This window comes from Patagioenas fasciata, chromosome 3 (assembly GCF_037038585.1).
Source record: "Patagioenas fasciata isolate bPatFas1 chromosome 3, bPatFas1.hap1, whole genome shotgun sequence".
In the NCBI taxonomy this organism is placed as follows: Eukaryota; Metazoa; Chordata; class Aves; order Columbiformes; family Columbidae; genus Patagioenas; species Patagioenas fasciata.
In genome coordinates this window covers 10,235,294-10,247,654 of record NC_092522.1, presented here as the reverse complement: position 1 = coordinate 10,247,654, position 12,361 = coordinate 10,235,294, and the positions used below count along the sequence as shown (strand labels likewise).

The 12,361-nt window shown below is 37.9% G+C and overlaps 1 protein-coding gene across 14 annotated transcripts in view; it reads right to left on the bottom strand.

The window, feature by feature from the left end:
* WDPCP (WD repeat containing planar cell polarity effector) overlaps positions 1-12,361 on the bottom strand; it is a 157,421-nt gene that overhangs the window by 60,727 nt on the left and 84,333 nt on the right. For all 14 annotated transcript variants that reach the window (XM_071805737.1, XM_071805738.1, XM_071805735.1 and 11 more), the window contains 2 exons: positions 8,377-8,565; positions 5,546-5,669 (listed from right to left, as the gene is read on the bottom strand). In XM_071805737.1, the coding sequence (XP_071661838.1) occupies positions 5,546-5,669; positions 8,377-8,565 (313 nt within the window). The remainder of the gene's footprint in view (positions 1-5,545; positions 5,670-8,376; positions 8,566-12,361) is intronic.

Genomic DNA, 12,361 nt, shown 5'->3' with positions numbered 1-12,361 from the left:
AAGAGTACACAATACTTCTGAAAAGATTTGCGAAGGAGTAAAAACAGTAACAGTAAAAACATGGCAGAGGTTTTAATTTTTTGATTCAGACAAATGAGAATCTTTCATGAATCCACCCAAAATCCTACCAGTGAATGCGACGACAGCTGCACTTCGCTCTTGAAAGAAGCAAATGCACTGTCTTATTATTTACAACAGAGCTTTGTAGGGAAACATATTTGTACTATGGGAAAGAAAAAAAATCCATTATTTTAATGGAATTATCAGATGGAAAGGTCCTAATGGTTTTGAATCTTAGTATTTTTCCATGTAAAAAAAAAAGCAAAAAAATCCTTAAACTGGAAGATTTATGGCACTCTGTGCCATCCAACAGCCATCTGTTGGTGGCTGTGGGAAATGGCTCCATACAAGGATTCACAAACACAACGACAGAATTACAAAGGAGGAAAGGACACAGCAGAAACATGGAGCTGTGGCTGCATTCCAATTCTATAACTCCTGAGCTGCATTTCAGACTTTCCAGCCCAGCCTTTACCTCCAGCTCATGCTACGTTACTTTCTCACTGTCTGTCTGAGAGAGACATAAAAAATTGAACAAAATAGAGCAGGCGTGTGTTTGTGCCTCTGCGTGTGTGTCAAACAAATGAGATAATTTCATGCATTAGAAAATATGACAAGTACAACTTACGAATGCTTGATCAGAGTGAAGCAAAGCCATGAGTCGGCAATGCCATAGTTAACGAGTAAGAAACTATTCCATCCCATTCCATGTTCTGTACACGGGTAGATGAGGCTGCTATACAGACGCAGGAGGTGGTGCAGCCACTCCTCCATTACATAAATACACCAAGTAGGCAGCGCTCAACAAAAGGTTGGGGCAAGGAGGTTACAGCTCCCCAAGGCTTCCTAATAAATCCACCTCTGCTCAACATTTTACATAATGATATAATGCATTATATTATTATAAGCAGTGACATCATAATAAAATACTGGAATGCTGCTCAAGTGGCAAGGAACACCTAAGATATATTTCTATACTTGTAATTCAGTTCCTGTATTTTTTAATTATAGATAAGAATTTAAAGTGAAAATAATTATTCATTCCATAAATCTTCTTGTAATGGATCCTAGGCATATAATTAAGAGGCCTTTAATTTTAATTTTGTATACTGAACGCCTGGTTTTGGAAGTATTCCATATTCTATATTCAAGGCCTATACCTGCAAAGCTCTAAGCTTATATTTTAGTGGAAGTTGGAGATGATGTGTGGTTTGTAAACTGAAGAACTTAGCCTTTATAATGATGGATACAAGTAACATGGCTGCGTCAAACATGTTACATGGCATTTTCCTTCCTTCTAATTGCAGTCTATTTTGATCATGCTGTCAGTGTTCCTTGGCCCAGCTCAGGCTGCAGCACCATTTTCTAACCCATACTTGCAATACAGCCAGTTATAATGGAGCATCTACTTTCTGAAGTGTCTGATACCTAGAAGAGGGAACCTATCACCACAGTGTTCAGAATTTTCTAGAAACAGATCTCTTTGACTGTAGAAAAACAGCTAGCCTATAATCTCACTGATAATGTGAAAATAGATGTCTCCAGTTATTTGCAACTGGATATACAACCTTTCAGCCTACAGTAGAGATTAAAATCATTGGTGCATGATTATTACCAGGTGAGGATTGCCTTTCTGAAAAGGTAACTGTATTTCTCAATTCTAGTAAACACAGACACATCTTAAAACGTACAACAATAACTGGCACCTTTTTGGCAGACTCAGCAGGCAGGTCAAAGATTGTTTCAGCATGTAGAATAGATTAATATTTCTCTCCCAAGAGTGGGTCCTTCTAGAAAAGGCTTAAGGCAGATTGGTGTGGTATTCAAAAGAAAGGTGGAGAGGGGGGTGAAAACTTTTGTTTACATGAACATTTTTCAGACTTAGACCTAGAAATATTCAAGTGTTTTAATGTTGTATGAAAGGCTCTGCCCTTCTCTGTCCATCCCTTAAATGTCTGGTCTCCTCCACAGCCCATCACATATATCTTAAGTTGTCTTCCCCCATTTTGCTCTGAACTCCCACTCTGCCCTTTTGCAGGACTCTGTATGTTCCCATCTCTTCCTTTAAATTCTTCATGCCCAATTCCTTGTCTCATGCTCCTCACTCTACTTTCCTGACTCTTCCTACCCCACTTCAGAGTTTCTCCCTGTGTATTTTCAGCTCCTTATTCTCTAGGTTTAACTTCTGTGTATCTGCTGCTTGCTTTTGCGGAATCTCAAAGGAAATGTAGAAGGCCCTACTCTATTCCAATAAATATTTTTGAATATCAGCTATGCTTACTATGCACATAAATTAGGAAGCGCTAAGTTTCCTCTGTTTGCTGCAATAGAGTATGAAGTGATCACTTTGCTTTTATCTCACAAGAGAGCAACAAATGTCCCCTAGTGCTGCCTCAAGTTGGCACTGGCAGTGCATGGTGCATCTGCATTCAAGTCTTCTTGTTTGGTCATGCAGACACATCTGCGGTAACACAAATTCACTCTGAAGAGAATCATTAACTATTTGTAACTAGCCTGCAAGTATTTGGTGTAAACTGAATACGGGTAAAAAAGTGGATAAATCAAATAACAAGGGTTAAACAGAGAGCATGTAACTGATTTAAAATGCTGCCTTCCTGATAGCCAGATACTGTTGCTGTCTCTGACAAACATGCCTGAAGGAATTGGTGAGCACTGTGGCTCCATATGATTCTCCTAGACATTGCATCACGCCTAGATGGCATTCTCCTACCCAGAACCATGGTTTACCATTCCTCCAACAAATGTGTAGTACTCTGCTTAGCCTACATTCAAATCATTCTAGTCACTTAAGAAGACATCTAAAAGGAAATAAACACCAATTAAGGCACAGACACTTTAATACAATAAAGATCAGCTCTGGACATCATTTCCTTGCTTTCTATCAGATAAATCTCCCATTTTTGAACATTTCATTTGTACTTAGATTGTCTTCTCAGATAAGCTTTAAGCATTACCATCTGTTCTGCAGCAATCACATGATCCTATCAATTTGATTCAGTTGAATACAAATCCCTTTGACAACAGGGAAACAGCAAAATAACACATATTTGTTCCCAAAACTGCAACAACAGCAGATTGTTCAAGGACTGCTTTATAGTGGAGGTAAAAGACATGGGGAGACACCTCCTGTCTGTGCCACATACTGTCCAGGCAGCACTCTGACACCAAAGCTTCTTGTTTTGAAGGGGGATTGAGTCAGTGCTTCAGCTGTGTTCAGCAGCCCCAAGGGCTGAAAGCTCAGCCAGGGCCCCATGCCTCTGCATGCCTGCTGGCATTTGGAAGCCAATCCTGAGTCAGAGGGAATACACCTTTCTCTTGCAGATGTAAAAGCACCATGGTCACACCTCTCAGCAATCTCTGAGAAATTCTTTCCACATCTGTCCTCTGCAGGCTATCCGCCCACAGCCACTACAGCTGGCCATTGTAGCGACACATCTTCCCTGCTGGTCTCTAGAAGAAAGGCAGAGTTTGCACCCACTATTGTGGCTACATCCATTAAGAAATCTACAGTGAAAGGTTGGTGCATATTATGCAGATATTTGAAGTATTCTTCTATTCAAAATAATTTCCCCATTGGAATGGACCTGTTTACCAGGAAGATGTCCTATTCACACTCAAAAACATAGAAAACAATATAAAATATTTCTCTTTAAGATCTTGTCCTGGTTTTGTTAAAAAACAAGTTTATCTTTAAGTGAATTTTGCCTGTCAGCTAAAGCCTTCATATTAGCTGCATTTTCCTGGAGAACCAGATACATGTTTTGGTAAACATAGCAATGGAATGCAAAGCTATTGATAAGCACGGATGGACATCTCGTGAGAGGGGCAACGAGAAACAAGTGACCAAGAAACTGACCAACTGTGTATAACATTCCATTCACGTGAATACTTCATATAAAAGTGGGAGATCACGAGGATCTCGTCTCTTTTTCCCTTCTGCTTATGGCCGACATTAGGAGAGGACCTTGCGAGTCGTCCCTGCAAACCGAGGCCTGGTGACAGACTGAATCCAGCTCCGGTTGGCTACAGAGTCCAGTCCAGGACTTTGGGTGCTGGCTCTGCAGTTGCTGAGACTTACAAGATTGGTTTTGTATATTTTGTATTATTTTCTCTATTCTTATTAGTAGCATTAGTAAAACATGTTTAATTTTTCCAACTCTCTTCTCTCTGTCCTTCTTTTCCTCCCGATTGCCTGTCCTTAGTGGGAAAGGGGGAGAGGGAGGGGCAAAAAGGGGGAAGGGGAGGGGAGAGTAGGTTAACAATACATCTGCCAGGGTTTTATTGTCACCCCACAATCTAAACCCTCGACAGATCTGAAAGAAGCACACACTGTACTACCAAAGCAACTTGCAGTTCCTAGCTTTGCATATGCACACAATGCATATAATGTGGTTGAATCACTGAAAAAGGTGCACTGAAAGTCTTCTCACTATGTCCATCTGCAGCCCTCCTCAACAAGGTGTTGCAAACATAATATCATTCAGAAGGTATTAATAATTTCTTATTTTCACCCACTGGATAATTCTCAGAGCGAATGTTTCAGCTATATTTGTGGTTGAACACACAAACAGGTTAAACTGCTGTATATTGATATTTATAACTGAGTGAAATTTAGGCTATTAATTTATTATGAAGGAAAAATATAGCAATAAACCAAGGTACAGGGTATTTCAAAAAAGATGGACCCAATTTCAAAGCAGTATATTGCATGATGGCAACATGTTACAATTACACAAAAATTTACAAACAGTTTAATGAGTTATCAAGCAGTGATCATTTGAAACTCTTTGCCCCACCCTTTCCAGTGGTAAGAGTTTCATTCATGGGTGGTTCGTGGTTGCAGAGATATAGTGATTTCAAATTGGCTCCATCTTTTTGAAACACCCTGTACTATAAATGCTAGCTGAATTTCATATTATGACTTATCTAATGTAATATAACTTACAGACAAATGCATAATTTCATTTTCTCCTCTTATTTTAATTGCACTGAAAATTCACTGAAAATTACTGGAATAGGAATTTCTATATGAGGATGAGAATAATGAAATGCTCAGATTTTAATGGTGCAAAGACAAAAACACCTTGGACCATGCACCATTCGTTTGCATTCTATCATCTATTTAAACTCAAGTGTTTTTTCCAAGTTTGTAAGCTGTTTCAACAAGTAATCTGCAAGCAGTTGGTGAATATAAGTCTCACAGAAGCATTCTATCTTATTTTCTATCAAGCTAAAAGGGAAAGAGTAATTCATTTTAAGTGTGTTGATGATAGAAGAGCTCTGAATAGCATTTTATCTGCAATAGCGTACTTGAAAGGAATGAAGTGCAAGTTAAACAAACAGTAACAATGAATGCATTTTTTTCAGGGGTGGTCCTCTTGGAAAATGTTAACCACATTAAAGCAGGTAGTCATTGAAATATGCAATTAATTTTAAGTTGATAGAAGCTGAAACTGTCATTCACCTTAGCAGGTGGTGGAAGAACCTTCTTGCATATCTGCTGATTGGGTCCCTGTACTCCAGCACAGTTGCATCCAGGAGGGGTCTTGTTGGAGCATAAAAGGTTCCAAGGCTTGCCTCAAGCTGTGCTGTGGAGTTCAAACAAGTGAACATGTTTCAATTACAACAGGTTGCTCATGTCTGCAGTCAAATTCCTCAAACACTGATGAAACCAGATGTTGTTGTAGGACAGATGAAATTAAAATATGACAGATTGTACAAATACAAATGTGCACATAAACTTTCACTTTGAGGCAGAGTTGACAATGACTTTGAGCAACAAAGGTTGTCAAAAGGATGAAGAAGTATATAACACATCAAGTTCTCACCAGCAGCGTACAATTAAAAGTGACTCATAAGAGTAACATAGTTTGAACAAGTTTGTCTGGGAAAGATCAGCTCTCAATTAGCTCAAATCATCTTTGTCCTCTTAGGCAAACAATAACGAAGTTCACTTTTTCAGGGATTATTATGCTAGGTCAGCAGGTGACAGAACCCTTCTTATGTTGGCTTTGAGGTCCAAGGAACCTCCTCCAGCCCGTAGCTCTTAAAAAACTTTAAATGGGTCTAGAAACCCTCAGGGTTTGACTCCTACAGCATGTAGTGGTGGGAAACAGGATAACCTCATTTGTAATCAATAAAATAAACCCCTTTTACCACAGAAGTTCCCTTTCCTTTAAATACTTTCTGACTGTTACACTCCACAGCTGGACCTTTTAGGCATTTTTCTACAGGTTTTTAATACAAAATTATAAATAATACAAGAAAATACACAGTATACTTTTGTGTTCCATATGCTTAAATGATCAATAATACTTATGTGAATTCTGCTTGAGCATTAACATGTAGTATGAGTCCTTATATGCAGAACAAAATGAATGACAAATGTCTCACTCATTCTTAATTCACAGGGAGAACTTGCTATATATTTGCTGTATAGATTCTCCTTTCAGAGTGGATGTGCAAACTGCTAAAGCTGATCAGAACTTTGTATGGGCTTTAAAAGCAAAATATAACCTATTGTCTCATTAGGCAAACAAAATCTCATTGGTTTGCGGTTATTAATATTTGTTTGACCTAGTCATTTCTGTATAATGATTCTTTATTTCCAAGTATAGTTACATTTTATTTTATTAGGCTTGATGGCATTGAATGTGCTAATAGCACTGTGTTAGGAGCACGAGCAAACTGTTAGTAAATTAGGTTTTGCTTTATCTTAAATCTATACAGAAAGATAAGCTGAACTTTGAAGGTATTTTCTTTCAAAGCAGTAGTCAATTTAGATTAAAATTGAATACAGCAGTACCTTTGCAAAAACAAGCCATACTCTCTTGCCATCACTGTTTTCCTGACAGCATGTTTTGTACTTCTGAAATATTTCAACCTACATGGAATACAAGTAACTACTGGCACAGTTATAGATTCATTAGATAGCCCAGCTTGATGTTGAAGGCAGAATAAAGATCTCAAAGATAACTGCCCCATTGCTATAAATAAGAGGCTTCACTGGGTTTTGCTAATAAAAAAGAAAACAAATTACCATGCCGAATTTGCTAGATTCCTACAGAATAACTCCTGGACAGAATAAAATTCCATCTGCTGTAAACAGTGTTAAGGGGCTGCATGTGGGGAAACACACAGACATCTATTTATAATGTGCATATTTTTACAAAAACCAGCTCTTTTCATGGGTCCTTTTAAAAGTGTGATTTATTTAGAATTGATACGCTATATTTGCAAAGCAGAGAATTTTTGAATCAGATCCCCCAAAATGGGACAGCTGATGGCTTGGCAGCAATGTAGGACACCTTGGAGTTTTTCTATCATCAAACACACCAGAATCCTAAGTATTCTTCCTTACTACAAAAGATGCTGGGTTCCCAGCTGTCTGCCTGCTAGACTGGAGGATAACACTTTCACTAAATCAAGGCACTTCAAATCTTGGAGTCTATTGAGTTTCAGGATACACAGTAAATCAAGAGGAAGTCATCACACCAGGCTTCAGCAGGGAGGAGGCTCAATCTAAAAGTCATCACTTCTTGCAAGGGACCCCAGCTACTTCTGCAGGGGGGCAGAAGATTACAGTGAGGACAAATGGTATAATCCTAAAGGAGGCAGCAGAGGACAGGGTATTCAGAGCTTCTGGATCTTGTAATGAAAGAGTGGCCCTTAAAAAGCACCGTAAAAACCATACTAAAATCTCTTGTCCCTGTTGCAGGAAAAGGTTCCTCCTTAAGTTGGTGCTGCCTTAGCATGAATATATAACAAACATTTAAATCCTATATTAACTAACATTAGTTTGCAACATGTGCTAAATTTATGTAGTGTAATAAAGCTACAGCATATATATCATAGTGATTTATATAGTTAGTCATGCCTATACCATATGTATATTAAAATATGCATTATTTTAGTATCACCATTAATACAAAGGAACTAACACTAATCAACACAGGCTGTCCAGGGAGGTTGTGGAGTCTCCTTCTCTGGAGACATTCAAAACCCGCCTGGACACCTTCCTGTGTAACCTCATCTGGGTGTTCCTGCTCCGCTGGATGATCTTTCGAGGTCCCTTCCAGTCCCTAACATTCTGTGATTCTGTGAACACATTGATCCGGATTTTATTGAAATTACTTGCCCACATATGACATTTGATTATGAAGTACCATAACCTTTGAGGCTGCCTGGATTCCCTCTGTTGTCTTCTTTATACAGTCAATAAATATATTGTCATAACCCGCATGCAAATTACAAAGACACCACAAAAATACATTAAAAATATAATCAGTCCCCTACCTTCTCTATCTGGTGTAAGTTTTTGTTTAAGAAGGTGATTAACAATGGCACTCAAGCATACGTAACACTGACGACCCATTGTGTTCCAGTTCATGGTGTTCAGGACATTAATTGCCTCTTGTATCTCATCGTAACGAATGTACTGGTGGATGATTTCCACAAGACCCAGCTGTCCTCTTGTGATCACACCTTTTACAGGAAACAGTAAAAGAAAAGATAGTGTTTTGAGTATGTAAAACAGTAGCTGACTGCTTTTCAGCACAGTTGAAAATAATTGATGTTGATTAAAATTAGAAAGTTTAAGTTAATGCGTTTCACTATTAAATTTTTATGTGGGACTGTTTCTTATCTTGTTATAGCTACACTGAGGGTGCTTTGGCTAACAGAGAAAAACCACCAGTGCACTTCACACAAGGAAGCTGAGTGAATGTGGCTATTGTCACCTATTGGTGACAACATCATGTAATGAATTTTGGTTTAAACATGGTAGAAAAAGCTTATTCCCAGTTTATCACTATTGTATCGGAGGCAATAAAACCATGTTCAGAGCACCTCTTTCCTGTGGGGAAACACTGAGAGACAATGCTAAAAAGTAGCATTTGTCTCACAGAAATGTACCTATGTGTAGGAGTCTACAGCAGATGAGACTTTAAAGAAGCCGTTACTCTGTTACTCTCCATCTTGCAATTGCTCCAGATTTTACTTCCAGCTTGGCAAAATTCTCTAAGTGAGGCATGTCTTCTGTTAGGGGATATAATGAAAGATACCAACATGGGGGGACCTTAGAATTACAGTTGCACATGAAACCAAGAACATGCTTACCACAGGGGATGAAAAATGAGCCACACACTGCCAACTCTATGAGAACATGATTTATCTACAGCACCTTCTGAAAAGTAGAAACTGAAAGACTCTCAGCGTTTCTTGACTTTTAGGTTCTGGCTTCTGAACAGAAAAGGTGACTGAAAAGCTGCAGAGAGTAATGTTATTTCTTGTCTCTGACTAGCCAAATCTTCATGTGACACAGGCCACGCAAAGCATTTTAGCAATTCTTGCATGGTTGGGTCACTGTGCTAGAGTATTCTTTATCACTACTGCTCCAGATATCAGAGCGAGATCAGAATTTATTGTTCTTCTCTCTTTAAATAAAAACATAAAGTTAACTTTTTGTTTTCTCAGTCTATATTCTGATGTCGATAGTCAAAACTAATTTCAAAGAAAAAAATTCTGATGAGAAAGGGAATAAACTGAATTTCAAAACTGATACTAAAGCCATAGGGTAGCTGAGGAAAAAGTCTGGTAACAGAGAAAAGCAGACCAAAGATATGGAAAACAGACCTCACAGAATTTTCATAAATGTATTTGTGAATATTGTTTGTGATGTAAAATAAGAATTGAAGAAAGAAAAAGAAAAAAGAAAACTTCTGACTATATCTCAAGGACAAGTAACTTGCTGAGAATTTGCATATACGGATCTGATGCTTTGGGAAAAAAGCCCTTACATATTTACTTTTTATAATGGAGAAATACTTTAGTTTTTTAGTGCTGTTAATGAAAAGACATGGTTGTCTGTTGTATTTCACTTTACATTTGCATGTATTAAAGCTTATGGACATTATACTGTGTAACAGCCATGTTTAACCTGTGAATGTGTGATAATATGTAATTCTTACGGTAGAATTTATTCTTCTTAAATACTTACTGTTTTTAAAGTATTATATAAGTTGGGCAATCTTCACATTAATCACTAGGTGAAGATGAAAATACTTATTTGCATGCTAATTAATTATTACATTTAAAATGTCTTTCAAGGCCAGCAATGCTGAACCACAGACACCAGTACCCAGTCTGGCACTATCCAAGATCTGGGTTGACATCAACAACAAGAAGCTGCAATGCTTTTGAAAATGAGCTCAGCATTAGACACCAAAATATTTGCCATTAGTGTTTGAGAATAAATTTAATATTAATCTTTTCCTGAAATAAATCTGGCTACACAGCACAATGAAGAATTCACAGCACTTGTCCAAAATCATAATACATCAGCTGGAAGTTAAAAACATATTTGCCTATTCTCATTGATGTAGTTTATTACCAGATTTTTATGGGAAACAATTCCAAGCCATAAGGTACCTATGGATTTTATTTCGGTCCTGAAGGCCTGCCTGGGTTTTGTTGTCACGGAGCCATATATTTTCCATATAATTTGTATTTGCATTATTTCATAAATAGCAGAGAGCTAAAAGCTGCTGAGGTTGGGAAGAGGGGCTGATTAATCAACAGAGCATTACCTTGGTAGTGTGGCAAACTGAGAAGAAGAGGGGTAAAGCTGAAAACCAGGATGCATGTTTTTGCAGAGTAGACTACAAAGAAGGAGTGAGGGAGGGATAGAGAGAGCTTTGCCTTCCCACTAGAAGAGATTTTGCAGTAATTATACAGAATGAAATTGTAAAATGTGATAACTTTCAGCTGTAGAGGTCAACATCTTCCCATTTGGATGCTTGACTTCTCCTGGGTGGTGCGCTTCCAGGCAACCTGCTTGGGAAAAAGAGGTGGCAGCCAATTCACTGCCTAATTGATTTAGGAACGGCGCCCAGGGAGACAGTCCAATTAAGTTTACAAGCTGGCAATTAGCAGGAAAGGCCTCTAAATCCCTGCACTGAGAGCCTGGTTGTCTTCATAAGAACATAAATGTGCTAAAGATAGCAAGGGAAAAGCTGTGTTTTCTGGAAAGCTGTTGTGAGAAACCCCACAAGGGAGGACTGAAGCAAAGCAAGGTAGATGTGGGTAGAGTGCCTTCTGCTTGACAGGTAAGAGGTAATTTAGAGGGTTTTTTTTAATGGCCAACATGCACAAAAACATCAAATAGCTGTTATAATTAGTGTTCTGGGGTACTCTGCAACTATTAAACCTGTCACTGAACACAATGCAGATGAATTATCTCCAAATAAATGATAACTTGTAAACAGTTTTAAAATAGTATTTTTGGATAACAGAAATAATCTGGATTAGCTCTTATAAAACTACACAACTATAAGACAACCCAACATTTTTTGTTGCTAACATCTCAATATATTAATTTACCTTTTTTGCAGTGGCATACAAAGTTTTTCAAATTTAGCCTTTCACGTGTTTAGGTCTGCAGTACTTTTAGTCAAGATTTTTCCCCACAAAAGCACATGCATGTCTCAATCAGTAAAGAAATAAAGTAGATTTTCAAATCTTACTGTCACCAAGTTTTTGTTTTGTTTTTCGTTTGTTTGGGTTTTTTTAAAATGTTTTTGTTTTGCTTTGTTTAAAAAAAGGCTTCTTCCTGATCTCAATAGCTTTATACAAAAGAATCATAAAAACCTCCTTTAGAGATTGACAAAGGTAATCCTGTTTCCTCAGACAGACAATGGGCAAAATGCTGACATTTTCCCGGATGAGTATATTTGACATGGGTGTCTGCCCTGCTGAAACACTGGCTTGGTAGTCAGAAGATTTAAGCATGATTGTTTTTTTTAGCTCTCACAGTGGGTCTGCACCACTGTAACTTGCCTGACTTGAATGGAATGAATACAGTTCTCACTGATGAGCAACTGCAGGGGTTTTATTCTTAGTTCAGCCCCTGACTCGTTGTGCAACTCTTGGAAAGCCTTTTAGCTTTCCTTTACTGCTTCTTTTTATTGTGTTTGTAAAATGAAGATAGTTATGCTTTTCCTGTCTTAAAGTCTCCTTACACCAAAACTGAGAAGTGCTATATAAATTCTAAAATTAGTATTATTACTACTTCTTCTATTTACAACTCCTGGAAGATTAACTGAGACCAAACTTCTCTGGCAGTTACAAAAACCTTATTTCTTCTGTGAAAAGACTTCAGGGAAAGAAATGGTATAATTTCATTTGCTGAAGTCAGGAAGAACAGAGTCTTGACACAAAAATACATTATAATGAAAAGGCCAGCTGCATCACACAAATTTAGGAAAGCAAATAGCACTACTAT